Here is a 21900-nt window from a genome sequence, read left to right as displayed (position 1 = left end):
GTGGAGGACAGATTTAATTTTGCCTTCATATATATTTTTTTAAACCTGCCATAATTCCCAAACCCTACATTCCTGAGACATAATTTTTCATGAGAAACGTAGGAAAACATCTCGTAGCTTGAAAGATAAAAAGAAATTAAGCAAAATAGTTAAACAAAATGCCTCTTGAGGGCATGAAGTGACAACAACTTTCAACATGTCTCCATTAAAACCCATTGTAAATTCAGTACAATGTACAGTAGGGAGGGGCAGCAGCCATGTCATTGGCTAGAACCAGCTAGATCTGATGGATTTGGACATAAACGCGAGTGAAGTATAACCGTACACGAGAGAGAGAGAGAGAGAGAGGAGAGAGAGAGAGAGAGAGAGAGAGAGAGAGAGAGAGAGAGAGAGAGAGAGAGATCAGCACCCGCAGCTCTGTCCGCTGTGAGGGACCGGTGAGCGGAGCAAAACACACCTTAAGACGTCACCTAACACATTTAGCTATGGCACAGTCGTATATATATATATATATATATATATATATATATATATATATATATATATACACACACATTGAATTATTCAATTTGATCATATGTAATCAACTTAGGCATCACTCCCAAAAAAAAAAAATACAATTTAAAAAAAAAAAAATACAATTATTCATAACTCATATTCGAATTAGGGGTGTTGAAAATAATCGTTTCTACGATGCATTGCGATGCGGACGTGGACGATTCGGTCTCGATGCAGTGACGGAAGATAATCGGTTATAGCGTAGTAACGTTGCTTCCTGGTTTTCCGGCCGCGGCTTTACTATAACGTTTTTTCTGTCACTTTAATATCAAATCGGTCGGTGACGCAGAGATCAGGGAACATACGTGACAGCGGTACAGCAACACGGAGCAGTCTGCTTTATCCACCAACACAACACCACCAGTCCAGAACCAACAGCAGAAGGACCCGCTCCGAATCACTCCGTGTCGCTGCGGCTCAGAGACAGACAGGGATTTATGTTTTTCAAAAATAATCGCGTTACAATCATGTCAGGTTTTTGGTGGATTTAATTAAGTCTTGGATTGCAAAGTATGAATGTCCTCTAGCAATTTTCAGACGATATATGTGTGTAAAGTTTGTGAAGGCAGGAGGAAAAAAGCTTCCGCGATCACCGTCTCCGTTCCTCCAAGCCCCGCCCCCTCCCTGAAAATAATGAGTGACATGCTGATAGTGACCCGATAGAAACTTTATTATTCACTTAATCACTGAGATATAAGGAAGCTAATTTAATCTCATACATTCATGGGATTTATGCAACAGTAAAACAGAGAATATAAGTGTGCACCCACATGCAGTATTTTTGTTTGTATATGCTGTTGTAAATACTCCTGTTGTCTGCTGTGTTCAGACTCAAGTCCTGTGTGTGATGCCACATTCAGGACCTTCAGTGTCCTTTCCTAAAACAGAAGGCCGTGGCTAGAAGCTGCAGCTAGACAGCAGAAGCATTAGCTTTTTGTTTTTGAGGATGGAACAACTTCACACACGGAGGCTAGACCTATACAATTCATTTATTTTGGTTTATAAATTAATGTCAAGACATTTATGTTATTGATTTCTGAAGCACTTTCTAAATAATAAAAAGAGAGTTCATATGTATTTACTGCATGTATGCATTGATGAAAAATAAGCCATGTGCCGTAATATAGAAAATTGAGGATGCAACGCATTGGTATGAATCGTGATGCACCGTGATGCACCGGGATATCGAATCGAAGACAGGATAATCGTAATCGAATCGAATCGTGAGACCAGTGAAGATGCACAGCCCTAATTCGAATACATGAATAATTATTCGAATACCTGAATAATTTCGAATAATCGTTCCCATCCCTATTATATACCAGGTGCGACTGTTGCTATGTCAGTTAATATTTCAAATACAAGGTTGCTTGTTTGATTCAAGCTCTTGTAGTCAATATGTCAAGGTATTCATCCCTAACATTTTATCAGCTAACTAATGACACACACTCAAAGGATCTTTATAAACGTTTTAAGTATTGCACATCTTTAAACATGACTCTTATAAATCACTTTTGAAACCAGCAATGCACTACAGTGTCAGCTTTTCGAAAATAGAAACTTCAATGTTCACATCTTTCTAAATGATTGTACTTTTCAATGACCTACAAATAATCCTAATAATAATAATCCCATTTTCAATCATCCAACTGTTCATATTTTTTGGTCTGTGTTGTTCAACAAATTTGAGCCTTTGCTACATGTATTTGATCACCATGGAAACCTTTGATCTCTGGACACGTCGTTAGCTCAAATATAAACACCTGTGTCATGGAACACGATGATGTCATAACTCCAACTGACATGCTCAGAGCAGCAGACTTCAGATAATGGTTAATGGTCCTGCCTTCAACAGCTCTACGTCAATTATGGTGTGTCAACATATGCCGTTTCCATGGAAACGCATCCCTCGCCATTAAACACGATGTCGCTGTAACTCCAATGGACACGGTCCGATCGCCCCCCAAACTTCGCTTGTATATCACCGGTCCAGCCCTCAACAGCTCTACGTCAATTATATCATCATATGCCGTTTCCATGGAAAGACGATGTCGCTATAACTCCTATGAAAATGTTCAAAAAGTGCTCAAACTTCACATGTGTGCTAACAGTCCAGCCGTGAAGACATCTACGGGACAGTTTTGAAATTTCTTCAAATGCCGTTGCCATGGCAACACAATGCTCACCATGAAACATGGTTTTCTCATAACTTCAGTGAAAATGCTCCAAATGGCCCAAAACTTCACAGGTTTGGTAACGATGCAGTCATCAACGCATCTAAGCGTATTATGGGATGTCATCAAATGCCGTTGGCATGGCGACAGATTATTCACCATCAAGTTAGTTCAAAAGTTTGCAGTTCAAATATTCTGCTGCTTTTCCAAGCCTTTCTACTTTCTTTTCTTCTCTCATCATACATTCAAGCCCCCAGTGTTCATGTATCATTTCAATGTAAATTCTTCACTTTCTTCTTACACATTACATTTCAGCATAGCAATTTAGTGTCAGCTTTTCAGCATAAAGCATTCCCACTAGCAATTTCTTCAGGAATTGCATTCTCTAGTTTAGGTTATTGTGCATGTAAATGGTATGCAAAGGCTAAAATCCCTATATTCCCTCCAGATGGACACACGTGTGACACGCCAGGGCTCGACATTAAGGATGGCCCGGGGCCATCTAGCATTTAGCTTGGGCAATGAAGCCTCACCTGCTGGTTGCCCGACCGGGCAATCTATTATGCCAGTATCATGCAGCTCGCGGATCCAGTAATGAGTGACCCGACAGTAAAACTAAAACACATCTATAACTAGTTTAGGTAGTTTGAGAAGTAATTAAAATAGCTACGTGTGATATTCTAACCTGAATTGTGTGTTTTGTCCGCTCACCGCTGCATGTGATTATGCAGAGCTGCGTGTTGACTCGTCAGCAGCAGCAGCAGCAGGTGATCTCTCTCTCCCGTCAGATTAGACTTCACTCGCGTTTATGTCCATATCGATCAGATCCAGCTAGTTCTAGCTAATGATATGACTACCTGCTTATTAAAAGACACCTAAACAATAAGTGTCGCTATGCAACTGGGTGAGGCCACAAAGTATAGCGCAGCATAATGCATCAGGAACCCTGAGGCATTACCAACAGATCAACGCACAATCAACCCATACAGGACATCTCTTTCTCCACATTAAGTGTTAGACATTAGAGTTGACTATTCTTGTCTGTCACATAAGTGGCGCAACTGAATACTACCCGGACAATGAATCGAATGCAACCACATTTTCGCGGGAATTTCAGTTTGTTACGGATTCTGATGCTGAATACATAATGATCAAATAATTGTGTATTACAATGTTTCTTAGTCCACCAAAGCAAGGTGAACAACCTGGAAAGAAGAGAAAGACTGAGCTGCAGCCCCCCCCCGAAAAAAGAGAATCAAAGTCATAGGTATGTGCCCAATAATATTTTCTTCAAAGTAAATATTCAATATTTTTTCTTCAAAAGTAAATATTTTCTTCATAAGTAAATATGGGCATAACATGTTTTAATAGATAATTTTTTTATGGTGGTCCAGAGACAGGAATATAATTTCACATTTGTTATGATATAAATGATTTTTTATGGTGGTCCAGAGACAGGGATTATAATTTGACATTTTGTATGTGTTTGCAGATGTGCTCATCAAGCACCTGGAGAAAAGATTCCAAGATCTCCAGAAAGGGAGTGTCCCTTCAAAATGTTCCATCTTCAACCCCAGTCAGTGGCCCTCTGACAGACAGAGGGCCATTGAGTCGTTGAATCAGCAAACACAAACAAGAAGAAGTGAAATTAAGAATAAACTTGAAATTGTACAATATAATATTGTGGTGGTTCATCTTATAATTCTAGAGAATGCACCAGACAGCATCTAAGACCTGCAGGTCCCCCAAACCTTTCGTGAGTCATTTCGTCCGCGCGCATTTTTCAGGGCCATCTCTATTGGACTCAGGGCCATCTGTAAATTAGCTTAGATGGCCACAGGGCCATCTCCCAAAATCCTTAATGTCATGCCCTGCACGCATTGTAAGGTCATGTATAAAAATGAGGGCTGTCAACTAGGGATGGGAACGATTATTGAATATTCAAAATTATTCAGGTTTTTGAATAATATATATAATATATAATATGAGTTATGAATATTTATTAATTTATTTATTTTTTGGGAGGGATGCCTAAGTTGATTACATATTATCAAATGTGTTAGGTCTAAAGGTGTGTGCTCTCTCTCTGGTTATACTTCACTCGCGTTTATGTCTCTGATGTTACACTGCAACCTGACTGTGAGACAGAGTCCAACCACACATGTCCAACACATAGGCCTAATAATAATAATTAGGGATGCACGATAATTATCATCCCGATAAACCCGATACCAGTATTAATAGCCCCGATAATATACAATATATTTTTTGGGTAAAAAAAGAAAAAAATACTGCGGTGTGGGTGGATTGGGATGAGGGGCGCTTGTTTTTCACTCGGCTCCTACCGTTTTGCCAGTACTGTGGTATTAGTGGTTTAGGAAGAGGGGAGTTCTTCACAAATCCAGCGCTCCCTAATACTTCGAACCTGATCAGTCACCTGAAACATGGCCATCGCTACGATGGTGTGTTAAAAGCATAGGAAGACAATAATACAATACAAAGTGTGTGTGTGTGTGTGTGTCTGCGCGCGTGCGTTGGAGCTATGTGCAACTCAAGGCATATGCTCGAACCGGAGCTGCCTGGACGCTGCAATCATGTTGCTGAGTGTGCTGACTTTTCGTACAATGTCCCGCTGTCTGGCTTCCTGCATAAAGTCAAGTGCTCGGCGCAGTTGTGGCGAAATGTCGCTCCTCTGTTTTCATTTAAACAGCTCCTTTTATCCGTTAGCGCAGCTAGCTAGCACCAGATGCTAACAACAACAATGCATGTAAGGTCTCTCTCTCGCTCGCTCGGACCACACATACACACACCCTCCCGGTCCTCCAGATGGCCAGTCGGTGCCTGCCGGTGAGCGTGGAAGTGTGGTCTGCCACAAGCGGGCGGCAGGAGCAGGGCTGTCAGCATCAGCTTGTAGATGGTATTTTAAACTCGATGCGCTCTGAAACTACGGGGGCCGCCAAGGTAAAAAAATACATGCGTTAAGCGCTTTAAAATAATTAGTGGCGTAATTTTTTTTTATTATCGGTCTTGAGAAGCAGGAAGTTATCGGTATCGGTATCGGTTTCAAAAAACTAATATCGTGCATCCCTAGTTTTTGATGTTTTAAGTTGCAAAAATCTGAAAAAAATATACTCTTAATATAGGTGTAACGGTACACGTAGCGCTTCGGTTCGGTACACGTGTGTACCGAAGTGTACCTATGGGCATAGATATGTCTCATAATTATTTCTGTGAACATAAAAATTATTTGTGTGTAAATATGTGATTTGTAAATGTAAAACACCATCCACAAATGCATTTATAAGATTTGCAAACTCACAAATAAATGTGCAAGTGTAAAACGGATCTGCAAATACGCTAAATATTTTCACAAATAAAAAAGATATCTGTGAATATCTCTTTAACATTTGCAACTTTCGATCCGGCATTTGTGAATCCATTTTGCATTTGTCGACCAAAAATGCCCTTGCTGATCTCAAATCTCTGCTCGTGGATCTCACATTTCTGCTTGTGGATCGTCTTTTTACACACACGGAATTTTGAGACATATTTTCCGTCGGTCTCGGCTAAAATCTACTCGTGTCACTTGATTATTTTCGGAAACCACGTGATGGCCCGCTGATGACGACATTTCCGCATGATTTCAAAGTAAGAGCATGATGGTTTGTTTAATGCTCTGTTTTTATATTATAATGAACAGCGGAACGTTAGATGCATTCTTTATCACCATCACCGTGCCGTTTGAATATTGTGTGTTTTTTTGTTCAACATTTTTTTATTAGAAAAAGGATATTCAAAAATGTTGATTTTTAGTTTGTTATTTAATGGTGGGGTAGGTAAGTTTGAGAGACTGGCTCGAGATAAACTTTGTGTTATATTCCATGGAATGCTCTTAACATCCCGATAGCAATGAATATCTTAAAGGTCCCATGTCATGGCCATTTCCACTGATCATAATTCCATTGTTGAGGTCTACTAGAATAGATTTATACTGTGCAATTTTTCAAACTCACATTGGTTTCGCATACAGCATCTCTGTAAAGTATGTGTATTCAGCAGTATTCACTCTCTCCACTAAACGGCTCGTTGCAGCTCTTGCCCCCCCTCCCTGTGAGCCCAGTGTGCTCTGATTGGTCGGGACGTTGTGAATCGCGCTGAGCTCCGTGGAGGTGTTGTTTCCTTGTTTAGCGATACACAGCGAAACACAGCCAAACTCACCCTGAGCACACACAAAGTCACAGCCGAAGTAAAAACAATAAGTGTGGCTTGATATTGAGTAAGAAAAAGGTTGATAAACGCTGTGAGAATGGGTCTGCAGAGAGAATTTCGCCACGATCCCAACTGTCTGTTATCAGCCTGCAGCCAGGGAGGAGAGATCAGCAGAGCTGCATGCACTGAGTGTGTGAGGAAGTCCGTGGATTGGTCAATTTGGACCAATCAGCGGGGGCTTAAAGGCCCTGACACACCAAGCAGTCACCAGAGGACTAGCCGACGCTGAAGTCGGCTGTTGCCTGGCCGTGTTCTCCTGCGTTTTGGCCATGTGTCGCACGGGAACACACCGCACCGACTTCAGTGCGTGAGTGGCAATAACTCTCCTTACCAGCAGGCGGCGGTAGTGTGTATTCGTCATTCAAAAGAGGCAACAACCGGAAGACAGAGAAGAAGAAGAGTATCTTTTCTCCGTAATATCATACAGAGCTGGCCTCTCCTGGATCAAGGTGATGAGCAGGTCTTCGTTTGCATCATTCCAGATCGCCATGATGAGATGAAAATGAATAGCAGTCTGTGTGTGCCTTCTTAAATCGTTTGTTTACGTCCCTCACTTCCGCTTCGCTTCTCATGCACTGATTTGCTAGCTGAACAGCCAATCAGAGTGATTATTTGGTCCGACTGCCAGACCCGATGCATGGCCGATTCAACATGTTGAATCGGCCATGCATCGGGTCTGGCAGTCCAAATAAGGCTTGTCACGGTCGACGGTGCGGGACACACCAACCTGACTACGGCGCCGCGAATGCCCGACAGCCTCTGACGGCCTCTGACTCCCAAAATCGGGTTGGTGTGTCAGGGCCTTAACATAACGGCTCCACGGACGTAACGTAACGGCTCCACGGATTGGTCCATTTCGTTCCGGGGACGACATGACATCATGATGTACTCGGAAGAATCAAATGGACAGTGACGTATCTCCAACGAGGCGTTTTGGGGAGGTATTTTCTGTTTTAGAGTTTTACTCCCTACATGGTGTACTTTGAGGGTTTTGACTCTGCAGACCGTTTACATGCATAAAAACCTTCATAACACACAAGGGAACGGGCAATAACCGGAAAAGCATGACATATCACCTTTAAGTGCTTTGACAAAAAATCCATAAAAAAATGTCATCTGTGGAAGCCGTAGTACTGTAAACAGCACGACCATCATTTTAGCCCGGCTAAAATGATTGGTCGTGGTGACCTGCCTGTCAGCCTTCCATCTGTGCACAAACTTATCTCGTGCTCTTATTGGTCATGGGTGCGTTCGTGTGTGTTGGAGGAGGGGCTCTGTAAGGAAGTGGCCGATTTTTTACGGCTCGGCTCATATCCTGACAGGAAGAGGAAGTCTTTCTGAAACAGAGCTCACTAATATACCCCCCTTGCGCAGAGTACACAGTCCATTCATTCTTTTAACAAGATTTTATATAATTAAACTCTGTTTTTCAGTATTTACACATTTTGAGATTATAAGGAGTCAAATGTTTGACTTTTTATGTTGGCCAATTTCAGACTTTTATTCCTTGAGTGCAAATTACCTCATTTGAATTTAGCATCAACCTAAACATTATATTTTGGTTTTAAAACAAAATAAGAGAACCGTTTAGTTTCAATTTTAGACAACCGTGGCCTGTATTGACCCAATTAGTAGGGCTGCGGTATATATTAATAATATGTTTACATTCTGATATAAGACTAGACATTGTCTTAGCTGTTGGAGATCGTAATACGTGTCTTCTCTTTCGTTGTAAAAGCTGCATTAGAGCAAAGTGATGCATTTTTATAAATGTTTTCTCATTGTGTGAACATTTTATGAAAGCACTAATAGTCCACCCTACAATATTGTCACAATATCATTATAAAGATATTTGGTAAAAAATATTCTGATATACTCCATATCGGCCAGCGCTAGAACAATTGTTAGTATTAGGTTGTTTTGTGTAATTTAGTAGTAACTAGCATCAGAAGTTTTCTATCATACCCGATCATGACAGACCATTCGTCGACCTGGTCCAGAGACTACAAATTGAAGCTTGTGGAGACATGTTTTGGCATATGGTGGTGGTGCTTCTCTTGATGATGAATTTGACTTGACACCCGTGAAATTACTAAAAAACACATTCCAGAAAATCTGAATATATCACCGTCTGTGCCACATCTTTGTTTTCCTCCTTTTTCCCGCCTCGGTTAATTTCTTCCCCTATTAAACGCTGATTCAACCTCTGTGATGTGGTCACAGACCCATCCAGCACCAGTCTGAGGATTCTTTGTCCCTTTAGGGGCAATTTGTCAAATTATTATTTTGATTTCCTTTTTTGTATGTTGATATTTCTGTGCAATATATCATCACTTAAATAGAATACATATTTGTAAGTGTTATACTAGTTGTTTTTTTTAATTGTCCTTTAAGTGCTCCTATAGTAGGCAACTTGTGTTTATGTGTGCACCATTTTACACACAAGCAAATTCCTTGTGTAACCATATTGGCAATAAACCAGATTCTCCAATGAAACCAGCATGTTATTCACAGAAATGAGTCCTGGTTTGCTATTATAACCACTCTCTTTTCTATTATACTCCAATGAAAACCCCAATTATAAAGTTAAGATCAATTTTAAGCTTCCCTGAGCCATATTTCTCCCCGTCTGGAGCCTCTTTGTCCGGCTGCACATGTAGGAGCAGCCCATGCGTGGATCTCTGTTGAGCACCTGCGGGCCTCACTTTCTCTCTGAACTCATAAACCTTAAATCGGGCTGAAGAGTTACGCAACGCGTGCGTGCTGGGACACACAGGGAGGAGTGCCCCAGCGAAACTGTTTGTTTGCGTGACTATGTGTGAATGTGTGTGTTATATAACGGCTGCCTACCAACGACTCGTCCCCGCTGCTCCAGGCGGCGTGTGTCGGTGTGGAGGTAGGTCTCGGTACCGTGCCCGGCGGGGGAGTATAGCTGCGGTTGCTCGGGCTTTGTCCTGCCGCTGTCCGCCCTCTCATCGCCCGCCGCCCTGCCAGTCTTGTTCCTACCCGCCACCGGGGACCCTCCGTTGTTTTTGCTGCTGTTGCGCTGGTTCGACTCCCACGTCTGTACCTGGAGCCGGAGCCTGCGGTTTTCCTGCTCCTTCACGGCGGTTTCCAGCAGCAGCGTATTGAGGCTCGAGCCCACCGTCTTGCTTATTTCCTGGACGGCGAGCTGAACGACCTGCTCCAGCACGGACTCCAGCTGGCCCTGGAAAAACGAAATGTAGACGGCCCCGTTCATGTTTTCGCCCCCTCCGGTTAGAGGGCTCTCTCATTATTCTGTACCCGAGCCCCCAGGCTTCCCACCAGCCCTTTGTATTCGGGAAAACTTTGTAAAAACTGAAGCCCTGGTCGCTCGTGGTGACAGCGGATGCTCGGCTGGGCTCCTCCGTTTGTTGCCCTCTCTGTCTCCGCGCACCGCGCGGCTTCTGCTCCTTTGCAGGATCTGCCGGAAAGTCCCGAGTAGAGGCGCAGCAGCTTTTTACCGCCCACATGTCTTGGCCGTGCACGCTCTCGCTCTTGCAGAAAGCCACCTCGCCATTTTGGCTTTCAGAGAATAACACTCCCAAATGTCGGGAGTGGACTGTGTTATTACTGCAAAATACCCACAAAGTAGGCTTACACACTGAGCCTGCACCACTGCAATAATGGTACTTATGCACTTCGGACTAAGAACTGTAGCTTTAAATTATAATTTAAACAACATTAGTAGGCTAATTAAAACAATATTGTGATATTATTGGAGTTACTGACATTGACTTGTCATAACTTATGCCTCTTTATGTTTTGCATAGAAAGCACTTTTGTAAAAATTGTTAGTTGATACTAAATGTTGTCATTTATTTTTTGTTTCATTGTAGTCATTGTGTGTCTCTCTGAGTTGTTTTGTGTGTCTATGTAGTAATGTTGTCTTTTTATGTTATTTTCTGTCTTTTGCTAGTCTTTGTATCTCATTTGTGTGTGCCTCTTTTAATCTGTTCATGTCTCATTGATTGTTTGTGTCTGTTTGTAGTGTGTTTGTGTCTCATTTGTCTTAATTTATTAATCTTTGTAATAATGTTATGTCTAAGACATTTTGTGTTTCCGTAATGATTTTGTTTCTCTTTGTGGTTATTTTTTGTCTCTATGAAGTAACAGTGTGACTCTATGCAGTCAGTTTTTGTCTATATATATGTTGTGTGTGACATGGTCATTTTGTGTCTTTGTATGTATGTTGTGTCTCTTTGTGTATATGTTTGTCTTTTGTAGAGGTTTAGTGGCAAATCCACTTTCTGTCAGCACTTAATTCATTATCCACACACACCCCAGGACCCATGTGTTTCCTCTCTGAGTAATTTCTCATCTCCATGCAGCCTAAAAACAAGCGTTCCTAAGGAATGACTGGTTTCCAAGGAGGACACAATAAAAAGTCTGTAGGAGCAGCCTATAGGATTAGCCACTGGCCTATACGGGCACCCACACCTTGTAAAACCACCAGGCCTCCCTGCTCCACGTCAGCCAAAAAAACCTCCAATCAGCCTCAGCTCTATTTGTTTCTCTAAGGAAGGCAAAGCCCTGGTGATCCAAGTGTAAGAGTGTGGAGAGAAAGAAATGTAACATATGTAAGCTTAAAGAAAAGTAGCCAAAGTAATTTGAACATACAGAAAACATCATTAGTGTAGTAGAGGATTAGAATGCTAGATTTGTAATTTATGGAAACCCGTTACGGCCTGGAATAACACAGAACAAGATACAAATAATAAGATTTAAAAAAAAAGGTAAAATAAGTAAAGAGTAAATTAAAATAAGCTAAGATAAAAAGAGAATAAAATAAAATTAAGATTAAACGTTATTAGTACACAAAGAAGTCATTTATTCGGGATTTGTCCCATAGTAGTACTACATAAAAACTGCAAAGAAATACAAATAATACAATAACAATAAAAGACGCATTTGGTAAAATCAGTAAACTGTAAAAATGCAAATAATATTGATGTTATTGTTGTAAAATAAGGTTAAAAAAGGAATTACAAATACATAAAAAATAAAAGTAGACAGTTCAAAGGTAAGGTTTAAAAACGTTTCATATATTGTCAAAATGTCAATTAAATAATAGTCACTTGGTTCTTCATAGCGAGACATTTATTTAGCATATTATGTAAAATACTATTTACTAGTGATGATTGAAAGGATTTAAACAGCTAACATTTAAAAGAGCAGCTCTTAAAGGTCATAATAAGGCACAATAGTGTGCACAGTAATCCTCATAAGCGAATGTTAAAGGGTGTGCGTGTGTGTGCAGTTAAAGTGATGACTAAACATTTTAAAAAGGACTCTTTGATGCGTGTACACCGAAATAAATCAGGAAATGATCTGAACTTCCCCTCTGGTTTGTGTCTGCATGAACATGTACAGAAAACACACTGATGACATAACACAGTTCACATGTTGCATTCACACCACAGGCCATGGATGTATAATAAGAATTGGATACAGCGTGGGAGGCGGAATCTCGTTATTTCCTATGAGAGCTGCTCATTGGCGCATGAGGACAAAATGGCCCAACTTTTGAGAGAGCGAAACGTCACAGATTACCCATCATGCCTGGCTGTGCCCTCACAAAGCATGCGCCCCTTAAGCCCCGCCCCCGAGCTCCCACTCTCGGCGGGCTCACTAGAATGAGTGGAGAGAGAAAATAAATCTAGATTCGGGTTTTAGTGCATTTTACAAATGTAAGGACCTAATGATTATAATAATAAAATAGTTCATACTGGGTAATTTATTTAGTTTGAAAAAATGTATCCGCTGATTTACAGAAGTCTCTTTCCCAATGTTAATCAATGGGAATAAGTATTTCTGGGCCCAGGGACGCCACGGACTGATACGAAAATTGTAGTACCGCCGTTTGGACACAACGAATATTTTCCTCTGAGTCCGGCGCACTTCCTGAGGGCTTGCCACAGGCCTGCAAACGGAAACTTAAAAACAAGGCTGCAGACTTCCACGCAGTCAGCGGGCGCCGCTGCAGCGTCAAGCCGCCTCATGGTTCCACAAAGGCAGTCGTAGAGCGAGAGGAGGCCACGGAGAGGGGGGCGTGTGTGCGGGCCAAGTATATTTGTGGCTCCTGCAGATCCTCACAACAAATAGATGGAGCTCAGCGACCATAATGCCGACCCCGCCCCCCTTTCATGCTACAGGCCCGCGCTCGTTACAGTTACCGTAACGCATGGCCCAAACGCGCAGGTTTTTTAAGGGGGAGTGTCCCTCTTCTGCGGCATGGCTCAATGAGAGAGCAGGCTCTGCGGACACAAAGCAGAGCTCCCCCCCCCCTTCTTCTGCTGACACGCTGTGGTGTTGTCAGTGATGTAATGCTGAATTAAAGGGCGGTGAGACAGGAAAACTAAACCATTAAAACCTCTGCAGGTAACCAGGGGCGCCGCCAGGGATTTTGGGCCCCATGAAAAGATATCACATTGGGCCCCACCACCAGGCCCAGGCCACGCAAACCAAGCACAATGCTGTAACCACACCTCCAGAACCCAACCGACTCATTTATGCTTTAAATAACTCTACCTGTACAGGCTTGCATCTATCTTGTAGTCCAATACTAACTGCAAAATATTTACTGACACTGAGCGGAGAACATATAACACTGTGCAGACGTGCAACATTCTGCTGCAGTAGAATTCACTATTTGATATAACACTAACATTCCTGACAATAGACCTCAATAGTCATCTTTTATGGTGTACATGCCTTTTTAATAACATCTTTGAATGGAACATTACCATAGCCTTGCCCTTTAACAGTTATTTCAAGCCCTTGCTCAGCCTTACTCACCAAGAGCCCAGCGCCTAGCCTTCTTACAGGCAAAGTCACTGATCAAGTCCTTGAAGTCCAGCTTTCTAGCCAACTGGCTTTCAATGGACAGCATGGCAAGACTGCAAAGCATTATGGGGGGACAGGTAGTGCTGCGTACCTGGACTCACATTCAGGTTCAGGTCCGGACTCAAGTCCAGAGGTTCAGGTTCAGGTCCGGACTTATAAGTCCGGACCTGAACCCATGGCTTGTGTCAAGTTGTGTGAGTAACTAAAGTGAACTTATTGTGAGCTAATTATCAATTGAAAATTAACTCATAATCAACTCAAATTCAAACTCATCAGGTTTATTGTGCTCCCTTCCAACTTGTGTCTACATTTCTCTACAAAGTACAAATGTGCCACTTAGTCTACAAATGACTTATGACAGCAACTACAGTGAACTACTACAAAGTTCAAACATTTATTTCATTTACCAAACTAAAGTAACCAAACAGTCCCTGAGCTGACTGAGCCTAAATCCCTAAAACGTTGCTGAAAGGTAGAGTGTAGAGTAGACTATACGCATCACACTGTTACACACCTAATATACAGTATAGGCTACACTCTAGTGACTGTACAGTCAGAGTGTACTGTACTGTCTGTGCACCATGTATTTTCTACAACTCTACAATACATACTGTTAGAAATTAAAAATCAATGTTGATATGGCGTAATTTTGAATTAAAAACACTAATTTAAATCACTTTTATTCTGAAAAAACCGAAAGTTCACACTATTAACTTAAAACTTTTATTCTGAAAATTCTTCACTTCCGGTTAGCATTAGCATGTGGCGAAATTCTACGTTTTCAAACCGTAAATCGAAGGTGAAATGACATGTGATGTTGTACACTGAGCACACTGGGATTAGCACTCATTTATTGACGCTGAATAACGTTTATCAGGGAATGTTTAAATAACCACAGACACCAGAATATACGTAAGTGCTAGTTTTTTTGCGAGTCCAAGTACCGGTTCCTGACGTTCCGGTTTTAACCGGACTTGAACCGAAACTTTTTACAAGTCCAGTACCGGTTCGGCGTACCGGTACGCAGCACTAGGGACAGGGCTGCGGAGCCTAAAGATGGAACTGTTGGTCCTGGCACCAGGGGGAGGGACAACTGATGTAGTATGAATAGCTGCTAAAAATGTACCTGCATTTATTAAATGTCAGCTAAAAGAGCAGTGAAATGAAAAACCTCTGCATTTTCTGTGAAGATAGTAACAGTACTTAATGTCAGCAAAACATTACAATTATTATTTACAATGGACTACGCTTAGCTAACAGACTAATTTCCACTACTCATAGACCACACCCACCTTCTCTTTTGAAAAACTGGGTGACATACTGTTGCCCTTTAGTCCCTCTCTCTTGTCTTTCTCTCCTTTATTTTCTTTTTGAAAGCCTGACTTTGTTAGTCGTTAAGACATCGTACACACGTAAGTACTAGCATCCTCACATGCTCTCACTCTCTGCTGCTAGAAAGGGCCCCGCACAGCGTTTGTAGGCAGGACCAAACCATTACATTTAAATAGTGTGTTCGATGCTTTGGATAATTAACATTTGGAAAAAAAAAAGTGAAAGGAATCGTAAGTTTAGTGAGTACCTTATCAATTTAACGTTCTATTAATGTTAATTATTGATGATTGATGAAAGGTTACTTAAAAAAAATGTCTTAATGTTCTAACATTTTTCGGGGCCCCTGTCAGTCACGGGCCCTTAGAATCGTCCTAACTTTTCACCCTTACGGCGCCCCTGCAGGTAACACATGGGCAGAGCCTCCAGTGTTATTATGTGTTGGAAAAGACAATCAAATACCTACAAAAAGACACAAAGCTATCACAAAGAGACCGAAAAAACACAGAAACTCGAAGCATGTACAAACATACATACAACAACTGCAAAGAGACAACAATAAAACAACACATACAATTACCAAGCGATGCAACATGACCACGCAGAGACACAAAACTACTGTAAAGAGTTACAAAATGACTATAAAGAGACACAAAAAGACTGAGACACAAAATGACTGTAAAGGGACACAAAATGACTACAAAGAGACACAACATGACTGTTTAGAGACACAAAATGACGATTGAGGGACACAAATGACTGTAAAGAGTCACAAAATGTCTATGAAGAGACACAAAAAGTCTGTAGAGATACAACATTACTGTAAAGAGACACAAAAGGACTACAAAGAGGCTCAAACGGACTACAAAGAGGCTCAAAAGGACTATAAAAAATAGGAATGGAACATTGGGACATCTATAAAAAACTGTGAGGTGACATAAATACAACAGAACTTTCAATAAAACAACATTCAGTAAAGTGGCTGTTTGTTGCATGTAAACTGTAGGAAGTGTTTTAAGATAAACTGGTTGGCGAGAAGAGATAACAACAGAAACTTCATCCTCCACAGCCTCAAACCTTTATACTTTAACTGAAACTCTGCAGACTGGAGTCTATGCAGTTTTATTTTCCTACAATAAATCCCATACAAGTATTGTGCGCCCTTCACATATTTGGATAATAAAAACCTGCTGAATGTTCTGTTATATAATATATTATTAAATAAAAAAACAATCTACTCAGCACTTTTATAACTGGCACAAGGTCACTGTGAGATTTTAGGAAGCAGTGTCTAGTGCACTCATTATATGATGAAAACAATATGATTTTGTGATTGGTCAACTGCTTAGAGATGGCCCGCCCCTTAGCCTATCAGGTACAACGTTAGAAAGCTAGCCAATAGAAGCGCCAGTGTTTAATAGTGATGTCACTATGTCATCATCTTTTTATCAATTTCTTCTCTTTAGAATAAGTTCTTCAATGCAATATGTAACCTTTGCCAAAACATGTATACTGAATACTGAGAAGTGGAGACAAATTTAATATTTTCATCAGTGTGCAGATTGTGTTCAGTGTTTTACATCGAGCACAGCTGTCGGAATATTAATTGTAGAATCTTTAAAGCTAGGTACGTTTTTGCATACAAGAAATTTGCTTTAGTATATCACGGTGAATACATGAGCACCTAAGTTGTAAACTAAGATCAAATATGGAACTATTGTAACGAATAGTGTAAAATAATCAGGTCCAGTGAGCTGTATTGTGAAACCTTGTTTCTGTTGAGTTCTGTTCCAGGGATAGCTTGGTCAACAATTGGGTGCGAACCACTTAATAACCAGTTTGCTTTTCAATTGAACAAAGCAGGAGGAGCCACTTAATGACGTCACTGTTTAGAATAATGCAATGCCACATGGTCAATAAAGTCAATGTTTCAGTTTTTTTCAGTGCAGGGGAATATCCTTCAAAACAAGAACAATGGTGGCAATCGTTCAGCCTGTCCTCCTCCAAAAAACGACCAAATAGGTTAATTGTTCAAGCAGATTATAACGACCTATAATCAGGTTTTAAAGTTTTCGACCCCTAGTGGTAGTGTAAGAAACAACAATTTGCGACATATGGGCTGAAGCTCCCGTTGATTGCAAACGCTTCGGTGGGTCGTATATTCACAAATAACCCTCTCTGGAAAATCCTAAATTGTAGGATAGTTTGGCCATTAAAATGCTTTTTGATTAGATTTCTAGCGAGAAGTGTATATTGTACTTTTAGAATCTACGTCCAGTGGATGTAGGATCTATAGTTTGATAGATATTACGAAGATTATTTGAGGTCTCGCTAGGAGAACGTGAATATACTAAGTCTTTCCCCCTATTCATTTCTATTGACCAGCGTCCATGTAAAGTTAGCGTCAACCCCAAGCGGCAAACTCTGGGGAACAGCCGGGACGCCAATACGGAAGTGCCACACACTGCAGTTCATACATGGGCCGCTAGGGACTGACTGCAGAAAGGAGCAATTTCCATAGACCCCCATGTTAAAATGCCCAACTTTACAGCAGAAAAAAACATGTTTCTACCCATGGATTCAATAAATATTATTATCGATATAATTAAATTCCACCTTCATGATTATGAATCTGTGAGTGAATTGTTTTCTAACACGACCCTTTTATTTATATTAGGTCTTAAAGTTGTTGCATAAATTAGGGCGTGGTCACTTTGATGGACATGTACTGTACATGCCTCACTGTCAGCTAACAGCAACTTTTCCACTCTGCTAGGCTACAACCATAGAGGCTACAACGTTAGTTAGTCATAGTACTGTACTTGACCCTTTAGCTTTAGTCGTGTTCGTGGTGATTGTGCCTTTTAGGGAATATTGTTACAAATACCAGACAATTAAAATGTCGTGCTGTGCGCTTGAATGTACTAACAGAACTTCCAAGAAGTCTAAAATGATAATATTATACATGTTAACCCCGTTTGCAGGTTTTTGTGTGCTTGGTAGCTTAGCTTGTTACTTATTTAGCCAGCTAAGGACGTAACCCTTTATACATACATATACATTTTAGTTGTTAGTTATCCCAGTGGTGGCCGCCCGGAGCTAACGGAGCCGCAGGGGGCTAGCTCCAGCCGGCGTCCCGGAGCTAGCCCACTGCGGCTCCGTTAGCTCTGGGCGGTGGAGTCCGTCGTTATAACTGGAGATCAAGGAATGCAGCGAAACGCAGACTTGGTTTGCCTGCTGTAGTATTAGCTAAATAAATTATGTTGAACAAGGCTTATTAAGCTGAACATCGCCACAATTGTTCTGCTATGTATCGGTACTTCTTTTCTTAACGTGTGAATGACAAGCAGATTGTCTCATTTGATTATGAATATAACATTTATATAGGGGAACTACACTGTTAGCAGTAACTTGGTATGCATGTATTTCATGTTAGCTTAGCTTCTTAGCCTGAGCTGGCTCTGTTTACTTCCGGTTCGGAGGCAGCAGGTCCCGCCTCGGCTCCGCCTCTTTGCCCTTATTTGGAGAAGGCGGGATTAGACTCTGACGTCGCTGTCAAGCCGTTAGTGGCCGACTCCGCCTACTAAGGGCTTCTCGGCAACTCTGCAGAATCCTATGGGTGACGTCACGGACACTACGTCCATTTATATATACAGTCTATGGTCAACCCTCACAGGGTGATAACAGTATTTCTGGTCTTGAAGTTTTCATAGTAAAACCGGAAGTATTCCCCTCAATGTCAAATTATTTTACAGTGATATCTGCAGTACTCATCAACTAAAAACATCAGATTATCCTAAACTACCCATAATCCTCAACTATCCTCAGCTATCGTTTGGGACTACACCAGTCCGCTTTGCTTGACAAACCCCCGTGATTAGTCCTCAAGCTCTGTGATTGGATTTTTGAGTGGCAGTGCGCCAAGGTTACGCCGAGCGTCAAACAGCTCTTTGAAATGGAACGAAGAGAACTAGAACTACCCCCCCAGCAGGGTTTCCGCTAGGATTTTTTCTCGCCGGTCAAATGTCCGGACAGAATTTATTTTACCGGACAAATTTGAAACTTACCGGTCATGTTTCAATAATAATAATAATAATAAGAATTGTGTAGCAGAGTTTCCGTTAGCAGGTAATCACCGGACTATGACCGGATGTGCTGATGTTTAAAACTTAGTTAATGGGAGTCATTTTTATATTGCTTCAGGTTATAATCGTAACAGATCGAAAAATTCAGATTCATTTTTCAATAAATGATTCCACAAACAACAAAAAACATAATTATTACATTCAAACAAACTACTGTCCGTGTCTGACGGTACAGTTGACCAATCATATATTCCCTCTAAATGGGTGGGCTTTATTTTCGCGGACCTTTTGACAAGTTCCTCCCGCTGTGAAGTTGATGCATGTGTGTTATAGAGTGGTGCAGTGACGCGTCCTAACACCCGGAAGTAAGCTTCGCACGGGTTCGCTCGACAAAAAAACAATTGGATTTCTCCATAGGATTTTAGAAAATAGCTCAAAATAAGGTCAGTGGAAAACAAACCTGTTAGATAAATGCACGTTTTGTTCAGACGGATAATATCCACATGTCTACCCTACTTTTATAATTTTCTAATCATAAATGTAATCGATAGATTCATGATCGATAGATTTATGATTAGCATACATTCGTTCATGATGGCTCACTTCAGTGATAGTGATGACATGATTATTAAACCTGTTAGGCCCCAAGCCTGTTTTTCAGGTCTCAGGCTCGAAAATGACATTTCCACAACAAATGACAATAACTTCACTTCTAAAAGGGGTAAATTAATAATTTTTCTCAAAGTAATGATAAACCTGTGAGTTGGATGTAGAAAAGTCAGAATCAATATAGATGTTTTTTATTTTAAAGAAAATTCAAATTGAACATAGTAAAAAACTGTAACTGTAAATTATAGTGTCCGTCCAAAAGATATGTTTTACTTATAGTGAAAACCACCCTTGGATGATGGGTTAGTAGACTAAAAGCTTTAGGAATACAAAGTACAACATATAATAAGTACCCTGTATCAAGATTGATGCAAAACAAGTGACATTTGAACTTTTTAGAGAGGTTTAGCAAAAGAAACTCCACCTCTGGGGTCATTTGGGTGGAAATGGGTGTATTTGCCATTTCTCTGGAACCCATTGGTCGATTTTGATGATAGACATCTCTTTTGAACCGTTAGAGCCAATAGAATCAAAGGGGAATTTCCACATACACACACACGTTACCATTGAGAAATGAGAGCTATGCGCACACAGTTTTCCCAAAGCGAAACCTATCTTACGCTCTGAAATCTGAAAACTTAAAACTAGGTTTATTGCTGATGGATTATCAGAAATCATTTCAAAGTGACACAGACAAATTGGATTAACCTATGGATTAACCTTCAGCAGCGTTTTTATCGTTTTAATGCCATTGAAAACTACTTTTGATCAGAATAACAGCTAAGGTAAGACATGTGCCGTTTTTGCTACCAAATGCCACGTGTTGTGATGTCTGTTTTTGTTTCTATATTTTGCGAATCACTTTTGATCATGGAGTGATGATACTGATACCTATCGAATCTGTGTAATCTCACAATGCTAATCGATGGTTGGATGTGCAGTTACGATAAGTAATAAGGGTGTTATACCGTGAGTTCTGTGCTAACGGCGTTAGCATTTTTTCTCTCAGGGCTAATTCAGAGGCTCAGCGTTAGTCTTGTGTTTTTTTTTGATAAAAATGGTTCATATCATCAGTTAGCTGAGCTTCTTCCCGTTACATGGATATGAAACATTCATAGTTTATTAAATCTTAAGAAGCCCTCAGACACGGTTGCTTACAGATGTTGTGGTTTCGGCCCCTTCGGCGGGTGCGTGGGGCTTAACAGGGTCAGAGGGCCTGGGTATAAAAGTCACAGCTTGCCACTGCTATATTTATTTTTAGTTACTTTGCAGTAAAAGGTGCAGGTGATTGTCAAGTGCCAACAATCAGGCGAGATATTTGATAGTTGGTGCTTGAAAAGACTACAAATGTATCTGCAGATCCCTATAAAGTATATTCATTACTCGTTATTCTCTAATAGTTAATTAAAGACTGTATATAATTGCTATTTTGCACATCCCTTTCAAGATTTCAAGATTTTCTAAGGTTTATTGACATATCATATACACAACTACGGTGTAGTTATGCAATGAATGAAAAACTTGGGTCGCAGGTTCCTCAACAGTGCATTACAAGACATCTATCAATATGTGTGGACAGTACCTCCACCATTAAACTGTCATATTCTGCACATTCCTTATTCTATCTACATACATCTTATAAGAGTACAATCATATGTATAATATCAGTTAAAATAAGTGCTTCAACATAGTTATCATTGCAGGAAAGTTGATTGTCAAGTTCCAAAACAAACCATACAATATATTAGACGTTAAGTACTTTGCTTAATGTGTATCTGTAGATACCCCCAACATCATAGACCTTAACCTAAAGTATTCTTTAATGTTTGAATAAAGGTTCATTACGGTAGTTTGTCTGTTTTGCACATCCTCCTATTAATATCTTTGTACATCCGGTACAGTATCTTCTTTTTTTTTCTATTCTATATTTCTATCATTGACCTTCTACTTTCCCCTTATGAACCTACACCTGTAATAGTCAAAGGCAGTCAACTGGTGAGGAGTTGGAA

General features: G+C 40.7%; 1 protein-coding gene across 2 annotated transcripts in view; it reads right to left on the bottom strand.

Annotated features, from left to right (window-relative positions):
* Nucleotides 1–12318, bottom strand: part of LOC117450958 (uncharacterized) — a 34529-nt gene extending 22211 nt beyond the window's left edge. For both annotated transcript variants that reach the window (XR_011643615.1, XM_034089006.2), the window contains exon 1: nucleotides 9852–12318. Coding sequence is in view for 1 of the 2 variants with exons in the window: in XM_034089006.2 (XP_033944897.1) it covers nucleotides 9852–10242 (391 nt within the window). In the remaining variant the exon portion in view is untranslated. The remainder of the gene's footprint in view (nucleotides 1–9851) is intronic.
* Nucleotides 12319–21900: the final 9582 nt, after the last annotated feature.

The sequence above is a fragment of the Pseudochaenichthys georgianus genome, chromosome 8 (genome assembly GCF_902827115.2).
Source record: "Pseudochaenichthys georgianus chromosome 8, fPseGeo1.2, whole genome shotgun sequence".
In the NCBI taxonomy this organism is placed as follows: Eukaryota; Metazoa; Chordata; class Actinopteri; order Perciformes; family Channichthyidae; genus Pseudochaenichthys; species Pseudochaenichthys georgianus.
Note: the sequence above shows the minus strand (reverse complement) of the source record. Positions and strands in the feature narration are given on the sequence as shown.